The sequence below is a fragment of the Vanacampus margaritifer genome, chromosome 3, assembly GCF_051991255.1.
Source record: "Vanacampus margaritifer isolate UIUO_Vmar chromosome 3, RoL_Vmar_1.0, whole genome shotgun sequence".
NCBI lineage: Eukaryota > Metazoa > Chordata > Actinopteri > Syngnathiformes > Syngnathidae > Vanacampus > Vanacampus margaritifer.
Genome location: NC_135434.1, coordinates 13,562,643 through 13,584,319, shown reverse-complemented (window position 1 = coordinate 13,584,319; position 21,677 = coordinate 13,562,643). Strand labels below are relative to the sequence as shown.

General features: G+C 38.4%; 1 protein-coding gene across 2 annotated transcripts; it reads left to right on the top strand.

Moving 5' to 3' along the window:
• The first annotated feature begins 1,119 nt into the window (after positions 1-1,119).
• On the top strand, positions 1,120-19,845 carry rasef (RAS and EF-hand domain containing). 2 transcript variants are annotated; one of them, XM_077561626.1, is made up of 18 exons: positions 1,120-1,381; positions 2,877-3,221; positions 7,825-7,971; positions 8,033-8,123; positions 9,059-9,154; positions 10,175-10,252; positions 10,345-10,460; positions 12,284-12,352; positions 12,452-12,518; positions 13,588-13,673; positions 14,388-14,712; positions 15,963-16,109; positions 16,184-16,334; positions 17,305-17,386; positions 17,460-17,574; positions 17,768-17,875; positions 18,028-18,104; positions 19,101-19,845. In XM_077561626.1, the coding sequence occupies exons 1-18, from the start codon at positions 1,179-1,181 to the stop codon at positions 19,201-19,203; spliced, it is 2,406 nt and encodes an 801-aa protein (XP_077417752.1). In that variant the 5' UTR covers positions 1,120-1,178; the 3' UTR covers positions 19,204-19,845. The 2 variants fall into 2 exon arrangements, with proteins under 2 accessions (XP_077417752.1, XP_077417753.1); XM_077561627.1 differs by lacking the exons at positions 18,028-18,104; positions 19,101-19,845 and having other exon boundaries at positions 17,663-17,811.
• The last annotated feature ends 1,832 nt before the right edge of the window (positions 19,846-21,677 follow it).

Sequence of the window (21,677 nt, the reverse complement as noted above, 5' to 3'; positions counted from 1 at the left end):
TTATGTGAGGTCTGCTCCAATAATATCAACTCAGACCACCACATGGATTAAGATTCTCTTCCACCATCAATCAATCAATATGGGTGAACATTAGAGGTTATGTCACACAGCCACATGGCATGTTCTCATAGCGTAAGCACATCCAGTGTAGTGGCGAACAAGCGCTCCTCCCTGGACAAACAACATGTCGTCAGATAATCCCGAGAGTGACCGCACATAGCTTGCCGCACAGCCCTCTTTGTGACCTCCTGCAGGGCAACTTTTCTGGGATTATGGAAATCAACATCAATAATCAGACGTGAACAAGATTAAATGATAGCTTTGTCAGCATGTTGGGCACAGCAGGTAAATTCATCAGTACAGTTGCTGTGGTTCCTTGAGTCCATGGCGATGTCACTTGTTGCCAGGCAAATTTCATGAGGCGCAATCGTAGCATGCCCAAAATGCCAATGTATAGAAATATAAATTAATCTTCATTAGGTTTACTCACATAAAATAATGTTGCAAATGAATCACAATTCTGTATTAGGTGTAAAACCCATTTTGAGTTGGAGCTCTTAGGGCACTGGTCCCACATCCCATTTAGTTGGGATACTTGTTGCTGGGCAGAATTCATAGGTCTCAATCAAAACTGCCCCATCTCCCAATTAACTAAAAATGAAGCATTTATAAATCGTGGTTATGTGATTGATGAACTAGAAAAATCAGGAGAGGTCTTTAGCAATTTTGAAGCACTTGGGCTTGGGCCAAACGTGAATTGTGCCTCATGAATTCCATCTAGCCTTCTGTGATGACATCATAGTTCAAATAAAATAAGCAATTTCTCATGTAGAAGCACATTAGTGGTGACTGTGCGTACGAAACAAAATGTTAGTGGAAGCTAATAGCAATAGAAGAAGGGAAGAAATACTTATGAGGAGATGCCATGATGAGTTGTGTCTCTCACATTGGTTTGCCTGCAGGGTTTCTTCAACTTTCTTCTTCGTGGAAATTACAGAAAGTCTTCCCATCAGGAGTGTCCACATGTGATGAGCTAAGGAAAAGCAGACGAGTTGGAGGGCGCATATAAAGAGTCACTGCAACATCTTTATTTGCTGTGTTGGGATATTTCGAAGGACACGCATGGAGACTCCAAGACCTGCACGGTTGTTTTAAGTTTTTATAAAAACGGCATAAAGATGGCGACGGCGTCAGCAAGAGCTTTATCGGAACGTCGACGGAGCTCGCTTTTCCAAAGCCGCAGTGAAGAGGATTGTGAAAAACTGACGAGGAAAGACGACGACTCTTCCACTTTAACGGATGTCGGCGGTGGCAGCAGAACATACGGAGATCGGGAAGATGGAGCGGAGAACATTTGTCTCAAGGAAACCGTCAAAGCCAGGTCAGAGAACATATTATTTCAAATAGAATATACTGTAACTGTGGTTTGGGGCAAAAAAATGATTGTGCCTCATGAATTTTGCTTAGCAACCAATGGCCGCCCACAAACTTTATCCAAGGGAAAATCTTCAAAGTGGGTAATGTGCTTTTGAGGCAAGCTTGTATTTCGCCGCTGCTATGTGAAAAACACTTATGTCCATGTTTCTTTTTTTTAGTTTTTTGTTTTTTTTGTTTTTGGGGATGTCTGCATTCAGTTTCATCTCAAAAACATAAAAATAAAATGGAAAAAATGGACATAAGTGTTTTTCAAAATGGGGGGTTGGGGGGGTGTATATAAGTGTTTTTCACAAAACACTTATGTCCTTTAAAAAAAATAAAATAATATTTATTATTTTTTGGGGGGGTTGGGATGTCTCAAATCAGTTTCATTACACCCCCCCCCCCACCAAAAAAAAAAGCTGAATTAGTGTTTTTCACAAAACAATTATGTCCATTTTTTTTCTTCATTTTTTTGTGTGTTTTTTTTTTTGGGGGGGGGGTCTGCATTCAGATTCATCCCAAAAACATAAAAATAAAAATAAAATGGAAAAAAATGACATAAGTGTTTTTCAAAATGGGAGGTGTAAATAAGTGTTTTTCACAAAAACACTCATGTCCATTCATACACTCATTTTAAAAAAAAAAAAATTGTAATTATTATTTTTTTTTTAGGTTTTTGGGATGTCTCCAATCAGTTTCATCACTTGTGATATTTTTTGACTCCTCTAGATGGCACTCTTAGGTGAAAGATGCAGTGGAAATGTAATCAATTTCCTTTGCACTAGCCTTTATATTTAAATCAAGAGCACCATCTAGGGGAGTCAAAAAATATCACAAGTGCTTCATGAAGCTTCATTTTCCCATCACTACCAGCAAGATACCATGCAGGAACGACATCTGACGTCAGATGCTGCGCAGAACCCACTTTTTGCTTTCTGGGTTTGGCCACGTGACGTTCGCAAAAGTGAGCAGAGGGCTCCTGACGTCATTTTCTGTCGCCAGCAGGTGGCAGTGGGAATGTCAAAATGTCTGCGACCTTTGATGCATGAAAACAGGTGGATGGGTGGATTCATCTGATTAATATTCATTTGACAAACGCAATATTAATCAGAATAGCGTGTATAGTGATATGACAGTTTGACTTCACTTCCACTTTCATAGAAATGAAACTTTATTGCCCCCCCCCCCCCTATAGTTTTCATTTACTTTGTGTCCCCATAAAAAAAGAAGACACTTGACTCAATTTATTGACTTATTTTAATCCTCGGGAGGGAGGGAATAAGCCCAGAGGCTTGTGAACACGCCTCGCGCACACACATGACACAGGTATACCTTGTGATAGTTGTCGGTGTCGGACCTGAGCGTGAAAGCGCACACTGACTGCTTCGGGGTGTTTTTGACGAAAAGCGAGTGGGATTGACGCGTTTTCTTTTTCTTTTTTTTTTCTTGCGCCTCAGCGTGCCTCGTCCCAAGGTGATGAGCGCCGAAGAACGGGAGCGTCTGCGCGCACTCTTCCACGCCTACGACACGGACCAGTCGGGCAGCATCGAGCGCGACGAGTTCTTCACCATCTGCACCGAGTTGCAGGTCAGCCCCAGCGAGGCCGAGCGCCTCTTCAACCGCTTGGACGTGGACAAGGACGGCACCATCACGCTGCCGGAGTTCATCAGCGGCTTCCACGAGCGACACCGCATGGACGTGGAGCGGGAGCCCAGACCGGAGGAGGAGGACGACGAACCGTGCGCCGTCGCCTGGGAGGACTTCGCGGCACGGCTGGGCGAGCAGAGCAAGTTCATACCCAAGTCAGTGACAGACGTCGGCATCTCGCGCGTTTAAGTACAAGCACAGGTCGCTTCAACTTACAGGCGTCAAAGTTGAAAATAAATAAATAAAATAATGTAAAGACTTTCACTGCAAAGTCAAAATGTTTTTTTGTTTTTTTATACTGCCAATTAGTCCTATATGATGTGAAGTAATTAAGTACAAATAGTTTGTGAAAAGTTGCTAATCTGATGACTTTTTTTTTACTTTTAGCTCTGAATCTTTACTTTGTCAAAATAGGCTATAGGTCCTTTTTCCCCCAACTTCCCGGGATGACAAAGTAAAATGTATGGCTATGGAGACAGACCAAGACATCCGTGGTTGGAATCTTGATTGACTGAAATGTAACATGCAGAGACAGTCACAACATGAAGGAACAAGTCAGAGTTTTGGTAAAGCAAGATATTCCCCATCCATGGCCTTATTTAAGAGAATTGAATGATGTCAGTTGTGAGAATGATTTGTGTCTGAAAACTCACATAGAGGTGAGGTTTTTTTTCTGTCATTATTATTGTTAGCCAAATTAGCTTTTTTCGCCTGTCTATTTACAACGCAAAGCTATGGTATTTTTATTTTTATTTTTTTTTTTTGCTTGAGCCAACACTGGGAAGTTATTTTTTTCTCATTGTGTCAAACTATCGAAACAAGTATTGTATGGGTGTTGGCAGCGTTTGTACTTTGTTACTTTTACAAAGTACTTAAAGAGTCTAAATAAACAAATATCTATACAGTAGGCTTACTTCTACCCAATTAGGCTATTGATTATATTAAATATGTGTTTTGATAAGTTGGCACAAAGTTGGAAAAAACTAAGTACGCAAAATACTTTCCCTCTTTTAACTTGCTCATACTAAGAAATAAAAAATATTGCATTTTATTATTAGTGCTAGCTAGCTAGCTTTGGCTCAACTTATATACAATCAAAACGTTCACATAGTTTTGAACAGGGTAATAAAAATGCTAAGATGGCCAATAACAACATAAACATTTTTAAGCTGGCACAAGACAATGTATTGTATAGACAACAAAATCAAATAAATAAGGTCATGGTTTTAGAAATAGTTTGCTTCTCCGAATCAGTTGATGTTCATAATCCACATTCATTTAGATTTTTACACTTCATAAGACTCCAAGATTTCAGTTAATCAAGATCTCTACTGTGCCTGCTGGCTTTACATCTTTTTGATGTCACATTATCCACAGAGGCTGAAAAAAAAAGTAACAAGCCTATCGTACACTAAAACAGTTGGGTCAAAAATAACCCAACTATGGGTCAAAAATGGAACGATCCTCTACTTAAAAAAAATGTGTCTTTCAACGTAAAACAACTCATAAATATTAGTCAGATCCTTTACTTGGGTCAAAAAATTGGGTAATTTGGTATAAAACAACCCAGAAAGTTGGGTCAAATTGACTCGTAAAGTGGATCGGTCCATTTTTGATCCATAATTGGGTTACTTTTGACCTAACTGATTTTAGAGTGTATTTTTGACAAATATAAGGAAAAGAAAGTCTAGATATCTATTTTCAAATGTAGGGAATTCAAGAAAAAGTAGTCAAAAATAAACATTCAAACACAGATACCTGGAAAATCTACTTAAGTATAGGAGCAAAGTATTATTACTTTATTTTTAATTTCCCATCTATTAATAATATAGGTTGCTATTCTTTATCATCTTAAGCGTTACTTGTACGTATATTGGACTACTGTAGTGAATTTATGAACTGTAAACACTGTATCTTTGCTATTTCTTATTAACCAGAGTTTTTAAAAAATAACACCGTTTTGTCCCAGGTGTTCTTAACTCCTGAGGCCGTATTCTGGCAGACAGGTGCAAATGCGCTCGGCATAAACACTGCCGTGTCTTCATTTTCATGGGCAGGTCTAGTTTACCGTGTTTGGGAATTTGGCAGACCTCATTGTGCCTTCCTGAGCATTCTGAAGGACCCTGGGTGGGTTTTTTTACACACCCTTGACGCACCTGACAAATTGGTGACAGAAAGTATACTAGAGTTTAGACCAGGTGAAAGCAGGTCTAAGTTGTGGTGCAGCTGGTGTAACGGAATGTTGGTTCATTCGATTGAGGACAGGTCAGACAGATTCGGAGCTCCGCGGATGTGTGTGGAGGATTATAAATATAACAACAGCTTATGACAATTATTATAGACATAAATCAAATAATTGAATGTATTATTATCATTATCAAGGCTACATTTGCAATATCTTGCCTGGCTGGGAGCTCAGCACTCCTAAACCTCTGATGCTGCAGTTACCCCTGATGGATGTATATTTTGAGCAAAGATTGTTGTCTTGTATCAAGACACTAGAAAACTGTTTTTAAACTCAAGTCAAGTAGAGCGTCAGCAGGGCTGAAAATGAGTCCCACTGCATGTGTGTGTGTGACTTGTCTGTGCGCGAGCCCCAGGAGGCCTGACATGGGACGGGGTGCTGCGCTTTTGGAGGACATTGATTGTCACAGCTGTGGTGTGCGCGGTGCACAAGAACTAAAGACGCTCTTTTTATCCTTGGTCAGCTGACGGAGGACATTTTGACAAAGTATGTTTTGAGTGTATCAAAGGCGAGTTTGTGTGTCCATGAGGTAAAAAAAAATAATGTAGTGACATAGGGAGGCTTGAAATGAGCCTGAACGTTTTCTCTGGGCATCCTCCCGAACAACACTTACGGGGTCGACTTGGGCTTGTGTATGTTTGTGTGTGTTTTGGGTCATGGTAAACACATGAGTGCCGCGAGCTGTTGACAGACGGCGGCCATGTCTGTGTACTCAGCCCGCCCTGTCAGTCAACACACAAAGGCTACATCACACTACGCTACACTTTCATCACACTCTGCGACATGTTACACTATTTCTTTAAACTCTTCCATAAATATGTATACAGTGTTCCCTCACTATATCGCGGTTCAATTTTTACGACCTCTCAGATTATCATCTGTGACCATAATTTTATGTACCACAAATGTTTGATTCATTCACTGCCATTGACGGCTATAGACGTCAAAAATTCATTTGAACTATTTCTATTAGTTTTTTTTTTAAATGTATGAAAACTTAGAAACAAATTTTTATTGTACAGTTAGAACAGATATAAATATTTACTAATCTTGAGTTAACTATTGAAGTCATGCGATTAATTACAATTAAAAATTTTAATTGCCTGACGCCCCTAATTTTAAACAATCCCCCCCCCCCCCAAAGAAAAGATTATTAAAAAAATGTTAAACTAATAGAAATAGTTTAAATAAATTTTTGACGTTTATAGGCGTCAATGGCAGTGAATGAGTTAAAGGGTACGTCAACACCCCCCCCCCCCACCCCCCCACCCCAATTTTTTTGGACTATGCAGACCCACTGGTAAATATGGTATTCTGGTTAATATTGCATTAGCGGAATATGAGTAAGACAGAAAAATCCAGCTGTTTTTATCAATATCAGAAGGCGGCCATTTTGCCACTTGCTGTTGCTCAGGGCTCAGGTAACAACCAATCACAGCTCAGCCTCAGCAAACAGGAGAGCTGTGATTGGTCGTTGCCTGAGCCCTGAGCAACTGTGATGTCATCTTCATTCGACAGCAAGTGGCAAAATGGCCGCCCCCTAAGATGGATAAAAATGGCTGGATTTTGCTTCATAACTCATATTCCACAAATGTAACATTAATCAGAATGTCATGTTTAGTTGGACAGGTGAGGTCACATTTTTTTTTTTTGTGTGTGTTTAAAAAAAAGTTTTTTTTATGCATTTATAATGGTGTCAATTATGTACGGAGGTATTTTGCCAACCCGGTCCGGATCCACCACAATTAGTGGGGGTCCACTGCATATTATAGTAGTACTCAGAGGAACCCATTGTGTGTGGGCTTTAAAATACTGATAGTCACAACCTGACAACTACTACTGCCCACTGTTGATAATAAAATAAAAATGAAAATAAAATAAAATAAACATCCATACAATGTGATTTTTTATTTATTTATAATTTCTTATGTACTTGTGTGTAACATGGCCCGTTGATTTTGGATGATTTTCTTTTCTTTTTTTCTTTTTTTTTTATCCGGTATTTTTACGGGATTCTCAAGTAAAAAACAACAACAACAGTGTTTTTATTGAAATCGTTTTCAAAATTGTACAGTGTCCTTGTATGTCTAGAAAGTTGCCTCTAAATATAATGCATTAGTAGTAGTAGTAGTAGTAATATAATATATAAATATAAAAATATTGATATCTGAATACAGATTGCTGTTGTTTTGACCCTCAATATGGAGATCTGCTCAGGGCGGGGGTGGATTTATCACCTGCATTTATCAAAATACTTGTACAACTTACTTGCTTGAGGGATTGCTTGAGTGTTTAATGAAATCGAAGAATGTCAGAGTGGCCCTCGCATCCTTCAATATTCTGTAGGCGGCCCCTGGAGGAAAACATTTAGACGCCCCTGCATTAAACGATCCAGATAGATGTGCCAAATGAGTAATATATTTTCAACCCTCAACATTTCAGCATTTCATTGGGGCCAAGTGGGGCAATGACCCATGGATGGTAACATGAAATGTAAATTTTCCTTCTTGCAGACAAGAGTTAGTGGCAACGTTGTACCAGAACGTCAGCGTAAACGAACCCAGGCTCGTCCCTCAGCTGGAGAAAGTTCTGCTTAGCTTCACCAAAGAGATCAAACAGCAGAATTCCGAGATGGAGAACCTGGCGCTGGCAATCAGGCGGTAAATGATGCACAAACACAAACACACACACTGTTTGAAGTAACACAATGTTGTGTAAAAGAGCACAGGATCAAGCGTCCATGCAGCTGAGCGAGATGGAGGAGGAGATGGACCAACGCATTCACACCACTGAGAGAAAAGCGCGTGAGAAGGTGGGACACTTCATTAGGTACACCATCATATGATGACAGCACAACTTTTGATTGACACTGTCAAGGGAGCAATTCATTTAACAATATAGTGTAACCAGAAAAGATCACCCAAGACACTTAAAAAGTGGAAGTCAACCTGAAACATTTCTTGACAATAATATGTTATACGTGACATCACTAGTCTAACCATGACATTCTGATGAATATTAAGCAGCAAAATCCAGCCGTTTTTATCCATCTCAGAGGGCAACCATTTTGCTACTGAAGATGACATCACAGTTGTTCAGAGCTCAGGCAACGACCAATCACAGCTCACCTGTTTCCTGAAGCTGAGCTATATTTTGGTCATCTTAATGGACTACTGTGTTTTTCTTCATGAATATTCACTGAGTCGTTTCTTTAGTTCTTCCCGCATAACAACCAAAACAACTGATCTGAGATCACATGACACGACTGCAACACAATACTCTACTGAAATGTGTGCAGGCTTAAACCAAAAAAGACTCAATTAACTAGCTGTTAAAGTTAGCACTGATTCATTCACTAACTCTAACTTGGGAGTCGCCAACTCTATTTTTTTTTTCACGATGGTTCACTTTAATGGCATTTGGCTGCTTCCCAGAAGTAGCGCACATCACTAACTAGCTCATGTTTACTGAAAAGCAGTGACATAAAGTGTGATTGTTATCAGTGTGTGTACATACAGACTTATGTAAGCGTACCACACAGACTCAGCTGACTCAGTATCTGCTGTTTGCTTTGTGTCACGCCAAATTGGAGGCCACTTATTTTTGACGTGGCTTATCAGTCCTTCTAAAGCAGTAACAGGTGTGAACATGCCACAAGAACGTCCACGCAACTACACTGGATGCTGTTTAATTCCAATCATTTGAAATCAATCGATATGTGTGTTCTTGTTGTGTTTGTGTGTATAGGAGAAGAAACGAGGGGAGGCGGAACTTGTTGACTTGCGAAGAACGTATGAGACAGAAGTGTGTGAGCTCCAGTGTAAGATCCAGAGGATGCAAATGGTGATCACAGTCATTTTTTCCCCTTAAAATAAATACTTTCTTCTTTTTCTTTTTTCTTTTTCTTGAGAGCTCAGTATTGTTCATTCGGTAATTTTACCAATTCGACATGTCATCATCATTGCTCTCTTTTTTTATTATTTTTTTATTTTGTATGTTCGTGAGTATGTGCATGTGCATGTGTACTCATTAGTTCACCTAAAACCTATTAAAAATCCCATACCGTTTACCTAAACCGAATACTTCAGAATCCAGCTAGAGTCGTGAGGTTGTCAGGAGACCCGAAGAAGGATCAAAGAAAAGAAAGGAAAGTGAAATCCAGCACCGACCAGACATCACCTAGGACTGAAGGACTCTGTGTTCGGTTTAGGTGAACGGTATGGGATTTTTTTTATAGGTTTTAGGTGAACTAATGAATACACACTCACACGCACATACAAAATAAAAAATAATAAAAAAATATATATATTAAAAAAAAAAAAAAAAAGAGAGAGCAACGATGATGACATGTCAAATCGGTAAAATTACCGAATTGACAATACTGAGCTCTCCAGAAAAAAAGATTAAAAAAACTTCTACCCACCGGGTTACCAACCAAAGTCTTTCACCAACCCCAGAAACGTCTAAATTCCAACAAATTAGGGAGACCTCAAGAGACCAAAGGAGAGACGCTTAAAAATTAGAATAGCTCCTCAAAATATTTGTTTTATTAGACTAATGTCTGTATAAGGCATAGTAAAATATTTTTTCAAGCAAGTGTTATATCATAAGAGTCAAGATAAGCACATGAAAGTTGGATAAAAGGGTGTTTATATGTGTCTGGTATATTGAAAGAAAAATCAAAAGCTAGCTTCTATCAGAGAAGCCACACCTAAAGCGTGACGTCATACAAGACAAAAAGTTGTCATTTTACAGGAAAAGCATTGAAATTATTAATAGACATAAAGCAAGTGTTTTTCTTAGCGTGGTTGTTTAGTGGTGATTTTTCCTCCTAATATAACCTAATATATGTGTGGCACGCAGATTGAGGAGAAGTACAAGAACATCACAGTCAACGATGAGAGTCCGGCCCTGAAGAAGAAGATCAACGAGCTCACGCTGGTAAGACTGCTGCAAGCTACCACCCCCCACCCCCGCCTGTTCTTTAATTGCTGTTGTGTTCAGTGTGATTACGTTCATGTTGTTCTTTGTAGGACAATCAGCGGTTTAAACAGGAGCTGCTCAAGTCCCAGACTAAAGTGGCGTGTCTGCAGAGTGACATGGACTCACTCAAGACCGAGCTCACCGACCACAGCATCAACTCTGAGAGGTCTTTACGTAATGTTACTTTATTTTATTTTATGTGACCCTGTTTTGGCTTAAAAAAAAAAAAGTAAGAAACATGTGGATTATAACAGAAATAACCTGGTGTGTAACAAAGACACAGAAACTAAACAGCAACGTTAGCATATACAATAGTGACATAACATGTCCTGACTGTTCCACCACAATTTTTGCCTAATTCACAAGATGACACAGTCTCAAGCTAAATAAATAAGTCACATCTGTTAGCACAGATGCTAGCGCTAACACAGCATGTGACCCAGTTGATCCACCGATATTAACGACTACTGCAGAAAGAAACAAAGTTCTAGACAGGAGTTAAAGATGCCATCATGCCACATTTTAATTAACGTTAGCAAAGATGCTAGCGCTAACACAACATGTGACTCGGTTGATCCACCAATGTTAACGACCACTACAGAAAGAAAAAAAGTTCGATACAGGAGTAAAGATGCCACATTTTATTTAACGTTAGCAAAGATGCTAGCGCTAACACAACATGTGACTCGGTTGATCCACCAATATTAACGACCACTACAGAAAGAAACAAAGTTCGAGACAGGAGTTAAAGATGCCAAATTTTAATTAACGTTAGCAAAGATGCTAGCGCTAACACAACATGTGACTCGGTTGATCTACCAATATTAGAAAGAAACAAAGTTCGAGACAGGAGTTAAAGATGTCACATTTTAATTAATGTTAGCAAAGATGCTAGCACTGTCACAACATGCGTCCTGGCTGGGCTACATTGTAGACCACTACACAAGGTAACAAATACATAGTCAGAAGCTTTGGAAGTTGGACTTTTGTACAGTAACTCTAGCAAAGATGCTAGCACAACCGCAAATTGTGTCCCGCCTGGTCAGTAAAGTAACAAGTAAGATATGGTCAAAAGTAACTATAGCTCATGTGCTAGCGCTAACACAACATGTCTGAGCTGGTCCACCAACATTATAGAGCAAAACCGAAGGTAGTAAAGACATAGTCAAATTATTAGAAAGTATTGCTTTAAAACACAGTAATGCTATGTGATGATGCAGGTATAGGATGTTTTTCTCTCTCTCTCTCTCTCTCTCTCTCTCTCTCTCGCTTTTGGCCGTTACAGTCCACTCGCATTGGGGCCAAGCCGGGCACTTGTACCCACCAGATTCAGCAAATGGAGCTGTGGTGGAAAAAAAGCGCTCCATGTGTGGCACTTTGTCACCTAAAGGACTGAAATGAAAAAACATCTATGTGGCATGTCATGATTTTTTAATCAAACCAGTCAGGCAGACATGTTTACGACTTTGGTGCAGGTTACCTTAAACTCCTGAATCTGTCCAGTCATTCAGTCAATTGAGTCCGAGACAGACAAAAAAAAACAAAAAAACGCCCCCCTGTGAGTGTTGCCTCCCAGGGAATGGGGGGAGTTTCTTTTTGTCACCAGGCGAAACAGGATATCCTGGAGCGAGGACAGACACGCAGTGTGTGGTTGCCTAGCAACACAACAGCACAGGCAGAATAGCGCTTCTTCTTGGTCTTGTTTTCTGATCATAAATGATACGCACAGCTGCTTAGCAGAGCAACGGATGACCTCAATGTCACATCATGTGACTCAACAGTCACGAACATCATTTATAATACATATCCATAGTTAAAACTTTTTAAGTTTTTGTTCTGAAACAATAGTTAAATCACTCAGGAACAATTATAATCAAATTAAAGTTTTTGGAAAAATGGCAATAAAAATGTTAAATGTACATTATAGTCATAATAGTAACAATTATTACTACCTGTATTTATTTCTTATTTAACTGATGTCATGTGCAGGGACGAGGAGCTAATGAATCAGTTTTCAGAGGAGCGAGAAATCCTGGAGAGCCAGATTGAGATCCTACAGTACGTCACACACAAACATAGCGAACCACATTTCACTTTGATTTCAATTGAAACATAATAATGTCACATAATAATCAAAAAATTTCTGTGCGTGAAAAGGGAAGCCAACAGGAAGCTCCATGACAGCAATGACGGCCTGAGAGCTGCTTTGGAGAGGACCACCAAGGTAGGGAAGACGACTGGGAAAATATACTTTATTTATTCTCACACTTTTTTCACATGTCCTATTAACTCATTCACTGCCATTGACGGCTATAGACGACAAAAATTTCATTTGAACTATTTCTATTAGTTTAACTTTTTTTCCCATTTTTGTTAACAAGATTTTTTTGGTACATTTAGAACAGATATCAAATTTGTGATTAATCGTGAGTTAACTAGTGAAGTCATTAAAAAAATTTAATCGCCTGATGCCCCTAAATTTAAATAACCTTTTCTTAAAAAAAATATTAAAAATTGTTTTAATTTTTAATGTTTTTTTTTAAAGAAAAAATTATAAAAAATTAGGGGCGTCGGGTAATTACAATTTTTAAACGTAATTAATCGCATGACTTCACTATCCCATCCATCCATTTTCTTGACCGCTTTTCCTCACAAGGGTCGCGGCGGGTGCTGGAGCCTATCCCAGCTGGCTTTGGGCAGTAGGCGGGGTACACCCTGAACTGGTTGCCAGCCAATCGCAGGGCACACAGAGACGAACAACCATACTCACAATCACACCTATGGACAATTTGGAGTGTTCAATTAACCTGCCATGCATGTCTTTGGAATGTGGGAGGAAACCGGAGTACCCGGTGAAAACCCACGCAAGCACGGGGAGAACATGCAAACTCCACCCAGGAAGGCCGAAGCCTGGACTCGATCTCACGTCCTCTGCACTGGGAGGCGGACGTGCTAACCAGTCAGCCACCGTGCTGCCATGACTTCACTAGTTAACCACAAATTTTATATCTGTTCTAATACAAAAAAAAATTCTATGTTTTTATACTTTTGATAACAAAAGTGGGAAAAAAAATTTAAACTAGAAATAGTTCAAATGAATTTTTGGCATCTATAGCCGTCAATGGCAGTAAATGAGTTAAATAAACACACTTATCTCCCCATACTTTCGTCTTGGCACATTTTCGGTGATTTGTAAAAATATATATATGTTGTTTATTTTGGTTGAAAGGTGGCCCTTGAAATATTATTTTAGTTGATTGAATTTAATCGTGCTGTGTATGTGTGTGTTACAGTCAAGTAACAGCGGGTCCTCAAGCACCACAAAGGATAGACTCAGAAGCAAAAGCATCGCCTACTCGTCGCCGTACGCTCTTGACAGGTGAGATTCAGTTTCTTTCAATGAATGTCATTCTAATCCCGCTTTTAACTCACTTTCTGCCATTGACGGCTATAGACGTCAAAATTTCATTTGAACTATAAATCAGTTTCACATTTTTTCCACTTTTGTTAACAAGAGTATGAAAACCTAGAACATTTTTTTACTGTACATTTAGAACAGGTATAAAATTAGTGATTAATCGTGAGTTAACTAGTGAAGTCATGTGATTAATTACAATTAAAAAATGTAATTGCCTGATGCCCCTAATAAAAAGAAGAAGAAAAGATTATTAAAAATTAGGGGTGTCAGACGATTAAAATTTTAAATTGTAATTAATCGCATGACTTTAAAAGTTAACTCAGGATTAATCACAAATTTTATATCAGTTCTAAATGTACAATTAAAAAAATCTAGGTTTTCATACTCTTGTTAACAAAAGTGGGAAAAAATGAGAAACTAATAGAAATAGTTCAAATGAATTTTTGACGTCTATAGCCGTCAATGGCAGTGAATGAGTTATTAATCATGCAAAAGAAGCAAGGGCCTGTTGCACCTTTAATTATTATTTTTAATTCTTGAAACAGTTACCCAGTCAAAGTTTTTGTGTACTTAAGCGTTCAAACCCGCTGAACCAGCTTTCAAAAGAGCCCTCCAGCCATTCAACATAAAATCATCCTTCTATTATTTATGTTTCTTTCGGGTTCCTCTTTTCAGGTTCTGCCAGCGCCCCGACGACTTCCCCATTTACGGCCGACGACCCAGCAGCGACTCGCTGGCCCTGGCGCTGTGCGACCCGGGCCTGAAACGGCGCGACAGCAGCGAGTGCGAGGAGGACAGCCTGCCCGAGATCTACATGGACAGCGGCCTGTCCACGCTGCGAGGCTCGCACGGCGGATACGACTCCGAGCAGGAGGTCAAAGGCCTGGAAGAGGAGGAGGTGGAGGAGGAGGTGGAGGAGAAGGAAGAAGAGGAGAGGGTGGCCAAGAAAGGGGAGGAGTTTGTCAGCAAAAACTTCACTGAGGAGACGTCTGACGCTGAGGTGAGGAATTCATTATTGAAAACAAATGACACACAGCAGTTTTTTGTGTGTGTGTGTGTGTGTGGGGGGGGGGGGGGCGTAGTTGCACTTGGTTTCATTTCGTTCCCTATTGAAGTCAGCACCAAATAATTAAAATGCAGCCATACAATGTACCCCTCTAATGTTTGAGAAGAATCTCCAAAGAGTGTTTTAACAAAACATGACAGCAGTGGTTGTCAAAGCGTGGTACGGTTACCACTAGTGGGACGTGCGTTTCATCTATTGGTATGCATTGTGCACGAAGCCCCCTGAAAATGTTCAGTTGTATTTTACTTTTGAATGCAATACAGAGATAGAAATGGAATCATTTATTCAATCCAGTTTTTTATTTTCATATTTTTAAGCACAATGTTAATATTAAAACTGTGCTTAAAGTTTAAGATTAGCATTATGTACTTATCATGCACAGAACTTGATTTATTTATTCATACGTTAGCATTTAATCATTCAGATTAATTTGTTTTAAAATATGTATGTAGGTCCATCTTTCATTAATCATTCAACTTTAATGTGTAATACTTGTACATTGCACTTTAAACGGAATCATTATGAATCAATATTACTTATCATTATTATGATAAGTCCAGTTTTTCCCCCAAATTTTAGTGTAGTGTTAATGTACAAACTCCATAATGTTACAGTGGCTTAGAATAATATTAAATCTACTTTTTGATAATAAAACCTCTGCCTTAAGTTTTGTGATTATTTTTTAAGGTGGTACTGAACCACAACATTACAGAATACAAAAATAAACATATGTACTGTATTAAGCTAGCACTAATATAGACATAACATATAATATGACAACTGCATTAAATAGGCCCAATATGTTCGTTCAAAATGCAGCCATGTTGCCCCCATGTTATCAATCTGGCCGGAGAGGTTAAGCAACACCTCGACTGTTGACGCTTACAAGCCATTAAAATGCCTATGCTGCCCTCTAGTGTTCAAATCTAGAATCACCACTATACAAACTGCAATGACGGTTGTAGACTGCCACGATATCACACAGCAGGCGTCTTCCAATTTGTGTATGCATATACAGGTCACCAACTATTTCCTTTGATTTGATTGTTATATTTAATTGTTTACAATCTATAGTTAAAAAAAAGAAGAAAGAATTAAATCTAGTTTTACAAAGTAAAAGGACCACAACGTTTCTCCCCAGACACCACTGATATTTGTTTGTGTTGTGCGATTTGGCACGACAGCCTGCAGAGACTCAGGATGGCGAGTCAGCGTTTGGCTCTGACAGCAGCTCCGTTCTGGACTGGAAGCCGTCCGAACCCGCCTCCACCGTCCCGACCACGCCCGTCGCCACGCACACCCGAAAAGCCGTCAGCGCCATCAGCGTGCGGGTAAGACTCACACGTCAAACAGTATGGAAGCACCGATAAAGGACGGTGTGACGTTTGCGCGTTGTTGTCGTCAGACAGAGGACAAGGAGAGCAGCGACCTGGGCTACATGACGTCCGAGAAGGCCTACAGGATCGTGATGGCGGGAGACGCCGCCGTGGGCAAGTCCAGCTTCCTGCTGCGGCTCTGCAAGAACGAGTTCAAAATGAACTCCAACGCAACCCTCGGTGAGAGCAGCGCTGAAGCTAACTCGGCTGTCAGTTAGCATGTTTGTGTTCTTCTCCATCATTGCTATTATTATTATTATTATTATTATTAACTCATTTACTGCCATTGACGGCTATAGACGTAAAAAATTCATTTTAAGTATTTCTATTAGTTTAACATTTTCCCCCACTTTTGTTAACAAGAGTATAAAAATCTAGGGGAAAAAATATTGTACATTTAGACCACATATTAAATTTGTGATTAATCATGAATTTACTATTGAAGTCATGTGATTAATTACAATTTAAAAAATGTAATCGCCTGACTAATTTTTAATAATCTTTTCTTTTTTTGAAAAAATATTATTTAAAAAAAGAAAAGATTATTAAAAACGAGGTCGTCAGGCGATTATTTTTTTTAAATTATAATTAATCACATGACTGCAATAGTTAACTCATGATTAATCAAAAATTTTATATCTGGTCTAAATGTACAATAAAAAAACTTTTTCTAGGTTTTCATACTCTTGTTAACAAAAGTGGAAAAAATGTTAAACTAATAGAAATAGTTAAAAATAATTTTTGACGTCTAAAGCCGTCAATGGCAATTAAAAAAAATTAAAATGTAATCGCCTGACTGATTTTTAATAATCTTTTCTCTTTTTTTTAAAATAATCTTTTTTCAAAAAAGAAAAGATTATTAAAAATTAGGGCGTCAGGCGATTCATTTTTTTTAATTGTAATTAATCACATGACTTCAATAGTTAACTCATGATTAATCACACATTTTAAATTTTGAAAATGTACAGTAAAATAATTTTTTCTAGGTTTTCATACTCTTGTTAAGTGGAAAAAAATTTTAACTAATAGAAATAGTAAAAAATAATTTTTGACGTCTAAAGCCGTCAATGGCAGTGAATGAGTTAAAAAAAATTACATCAAGTGAAAAATTAGAACATAAATGCATATATTTGTTTTGGTATTTTTTCAGGCGTGGATTTCCAAATGAAGACGTTCATGGTCGACGGCGAGCCGACTCTGTTACAAATTTGGGACACGGCTGGACAGGAGAGGTATGTGCGCTTGAGTATGCGCTCGAGTATGCGCGTGTGTGTGATGCTATCACGAGTGTTCCGTTGCGTTCAGATTCCGCAGCATCGCCAAGTCTTACTTCCGGCGAGCTGACGGCGTGCTGCTGCTGTACGACGTGACGTGCGAGAGGAGCTTCTTAAACGTGAGGGAGTGGGTGGACATGATCGAGGTAAACGGCAAACGTCTGTTTTTCACTTTCCATTCTCATGTTTGGATTTTCTATGATCTTGTATTTTTTTCTCTTTTTACACAAGCAGCAGATATGTAAGTGTTATCAGGGGACTCTTTTGTGTGTTGTGTGACGAAGCTTTGTGGCGATTTTGTGTATGTTTGTGTATGTGTGTGTGTGTTTGCGTGTACAGGACATGTCTCAGGAGGACATCCCCATCATGCTGGTTGGTAATAAGTGTGACCTCAGGCAAGGGGCAGCCAACTGTGTGCCCACCAGCTATGGCGAGAAGCTGGCCATGGTGAGGAGCATTATCACGATTAGGATACAAATATATCTTCATTGGGGATAGGACGCAAGAGTTTTTCATCCATCTCAAGGGCGGCCATTTTGTCACTTGCTGTGGATTGAAAATGACAATATTGTAATATTGTCTTGTGTTTATTGAACTAGACTTACAACACGCTGTTCTGTGAAACCAGTGCCAAAGACGGTTCCAACATCCTGGAAGCTGTACTGCATCTTGCCAGGTAAGCATTCGGTTTTTACTAGACTAATAGTTTTCCAACTTTCAGGGTTTTTTTTCTTCTCCACTTTATTCCGATGGCAGCAGGGTTATTATAGTTTTAGAATTTTCATTTTAGTTGTTTTTTATTTCATTTTGACTTTTGTTTTGTTTTTTATTTAGTTAATTTTAATTAGTTGTCAGGGTGATTATGTCTATTTAATAAATGCTTAGTTTTAGTTAGTTTTGGTATTAAAAAAAAGTGTATTACTATTAAAAAAAAAAACACACCACTGGAGCGACGTCATCTGAAGGTGCTTTTCTATTGGCTGCTGCTCGATGACGTCACTTCTGTGTGACATACTTTCAAACGTCGACTTAATCTACTTAAAATCACATTTAAAATCATCCCCACAGGCTCATGCATTAAATTTATTACCAAAGACTAAAATGATGGACGTTTTTTCCATAATTATAGTAAACATAAAATGTAGTTTCAGTTGATTTTTTTTTTTTTAAATCATTTTAGTTTTTATTTTATTTCGTTAACAAAATTGTTTTTTGAATTTTTGTTTGAGTTTTTTTTTATTAGTTTTAGTTAAAGCTGCAATAATTAACTTTTTTCCCCAAAATAACTTTACAATAAGCTTTTTATTTGACCATTTATGAGTGAAATGCCTTCCAATTAGTAGATTAACACCTTAGCTGTTCACAATAGGTACTCCTGCAAGCCTCCGGCAAATAGTTTTCAGACTGGATTCGGGTTAGAATTTCCCGCGCCCTGTCTGCGGATGTGACGTAATGTCCGTGGTGTGTATGTAAAGAACGGTATGTGCAGTTTAATTTTTCGTCAGCAGGTGGCAGTAGCGATTCGAAATAGAACATTCTACATTCAGTAGCTTTAACTAAAATAACCTTGGATGGCAGACAATATTTAAGTAATTGAAGTCGTGTAAGTCAAGGTACTCGTTTACTTTCTTTGTTGAACACGAAAAATAAAGTTTTGTGTCTTGCAACACAGGGAGGTGACCAAACACGGCAAGTCGGACGAGACAAGTCATTATCAGTCGCTGCCCAAGTTAGACGCTCCCAGGAAAAAGCCCAACTTCTCCTGCTGCAACTGAGCCACTCGTCGGGTCTGGATTGCAGCCACTGTTATGTCTAGATTTTTGATTTGATTTTTCAATCAAGGAAACAAAATGCAGCAAAAGGAACAAAGACTTTGCAGTTTTGAAGACATTTGAAGAGAAAGTTGACACAACTGCAACTTTTGTCATTTAATTGAAAATTACACTATGTACTGAACTTTTTAGAGTTTTTTTTTTGGTATTTGTCACTCTTGTGTTCATCTCATGTTGTTATTTGCTTATTTGCCATCACTTTCCGCACTTTGTAGATCCTACAGATGAGATGTGAATGCTTTAAGGATGTGAAAGTAGGTTTTAGTATGTGACATGTTTATTATGTAAGGATGAAGCTTTGTTTTTGTTTAGTTTTTTTTCTGTTGGCAATGAGCTCAACCTTCCATTGAACCAATGTCTGTTTCATTGCACATGAGCTAATTGTCTGCATTTTTACACAAAAAAAAAAAATCTTATTCAACCTACTGTTCATATGATACCTACAGTGTTACGAGTGAAAAGATGGATGCTTTTTTTGTGTTCTTTTTTCTGACAGCTTCTTATCTTTTGCTGCTGTTGTAGTTGTACTAAAATGTGTTTAAAAAAAAAAAAACTAAAGAAAATATCTTCTTTATTTTTTATAAACTGTGACACCACCAGCTCGATATTTAGTTTAAACTGCAATGGAAAAACTGCGACCCCTGGTGGTCTTATATGCAAACAACAGTTTGACGATCCACCTGTATTCTATTTATTTGTTTCGGCATCATCCACCCATGTCAATATGATTGATCAATCAGTGCTCCGCAGCTCGTTTGAAGCTTGTGAAAGCTTTTTATATCCTAAATCTGCTTTAAACTACTCCACAACTTTATCCCGGACCCGCTTGGTGTGTTCCTTGGTCTTCATGATGCTGTTTGCTCCCCAATATTCGTTTAATGGACGTCTGAGGCCACTACAGAGCAGGTGCATTTATAATGAGACAATATTAAACACAGGTGGACTGTATTTGTGATAATCAATCATTTAGATCAACATTGGATCATTCTGAAACCATCAGGAAACTTCTGGAGTCAATCGGCTGCACTGAGAGAAAAGGGGTGAATAATTACACACACCCTATGTTTCAGTTTTTTATTTGTAAAAAAATAAAAATGTAATTATATGCATTTCATATTACTTGAAAATTGTGTCCCACTTGGTGTTCATTCATCAAAAAAAAAAAAAAAATATATATATATATATATATATATATATAATTATATAATTTTATGTTAAGTTCAAGGGGGCCAAATACTTTCGCAAAGGCACACATTTAAGAGGTTGTCATCATTTATTGACTGCAGTAGTGTATTTTGGCAACAGAGACTCTCCACGCTTTGCTTTGTAGCCCAAGGTACGAATGAAATGATAAATATATTTTAATTCTGATTGCAAACATTTTTGTAGAAAAAAAATAATAATCAAAAAGAAGTGGTTTAGCCTGCAGGCAGCAGACGAGCAGATGGTTGTGTTGTCATACGCCATCTTCAAACCAGTCAAGCGGAAACTATTGAATAGAACTGGCAAGTGGGTAGAACACGGTCTTAACTGAGGGGTCAGTGGCTCGCCCCCCCCTCCCCCTCCCAACCCCACCCACTACCAATTGATCCACTTTGCTCCAGCGTGCCATGAACACATAATGCAATGTAAAACGTTGTAACAAAAAGATGAAGTACTATTGGATGGTAAACGCTGCATGTGATTTTTAATTGTCTTCAGTGCAGTGAAAAGACAAATGAACACGTGTTTTTTTCTCCTTGACTGCTTTCCTGTTAGCATCATCAAGGCTCCTTTCAATAACATATGTTCTTCATTTTACACCAGTGATGATGGGCGCGCGTGCATGCGTGTGTGTGAGAGAGAGTGTGTGCGTGTGTCTGTCCCCCCATCTGTTGACATTGTCACGCGAGCGATGAGGCGAGAACGTTCATTTGTCAGACAACAGGTGGGGGAGCAGAATGGTGGCGAGTGGGGGGAATAATTAGATAAATGGGGGACGGTGCAGCACGAAGGTTAATGACAGTAATGAATATATTAGTGGAGAGGAGGAGGCGGCCTCAAGACCACCAAGACTTTCCTCTGAATTAAAACATTTTGAACCAAAAATAGCCACAAAAATTGTGATACAGTGTGAAGTGAAAAGTAGGCCTATATGTTAAAATCTACTATATATGTTTAGATCTTTGCAAAATATAGTGTTTTTTTTTGTTTTTTTAAATCAGAAGTACATTTTCTGTGTTTTATATATATATATTTTTTTTTTTTTTTTGTGCAAAGTAACCGAAATCTATCAAGTGATTTTTAATTTAAAAAAATACATATTAACGAAGTAATTTAGTACAATTAAAAACACACACACAAAAACACAAAATTATGTAAAATAATAATAATAAATAATCCACATAATTGTATTTAGTTGTTAAAAGCAAACATAG

What these genes read in the sequence shown, in the direction of transcription:
- rasef (XM_077561626.1), top strand. Translation starts at nt 1,179, where the DNA reads ATGGCGACGGCGTCAGCAAGAGCTTTATCGGAACGTCGACGGAGCTCG. An exon ending in AAGGAAACCGTCAAAGCCAG is followed by an intron (nt 1,382 to 2,876) that starts GTCAGAGAACAT and finishes CTTGCGCCTCAG; the next exon opens with CGTGCCTCGTCCCAAGGTGA. An exon ending in CAGAGCAAGTTCATACCCAA is followed by an intron (nt 3,222 to 7,824) that starts GTCAGTGACAGA and finishes TCCTTCTTGCAG; the next exon opens with ACAAGAGTTAGTGGCAACGT.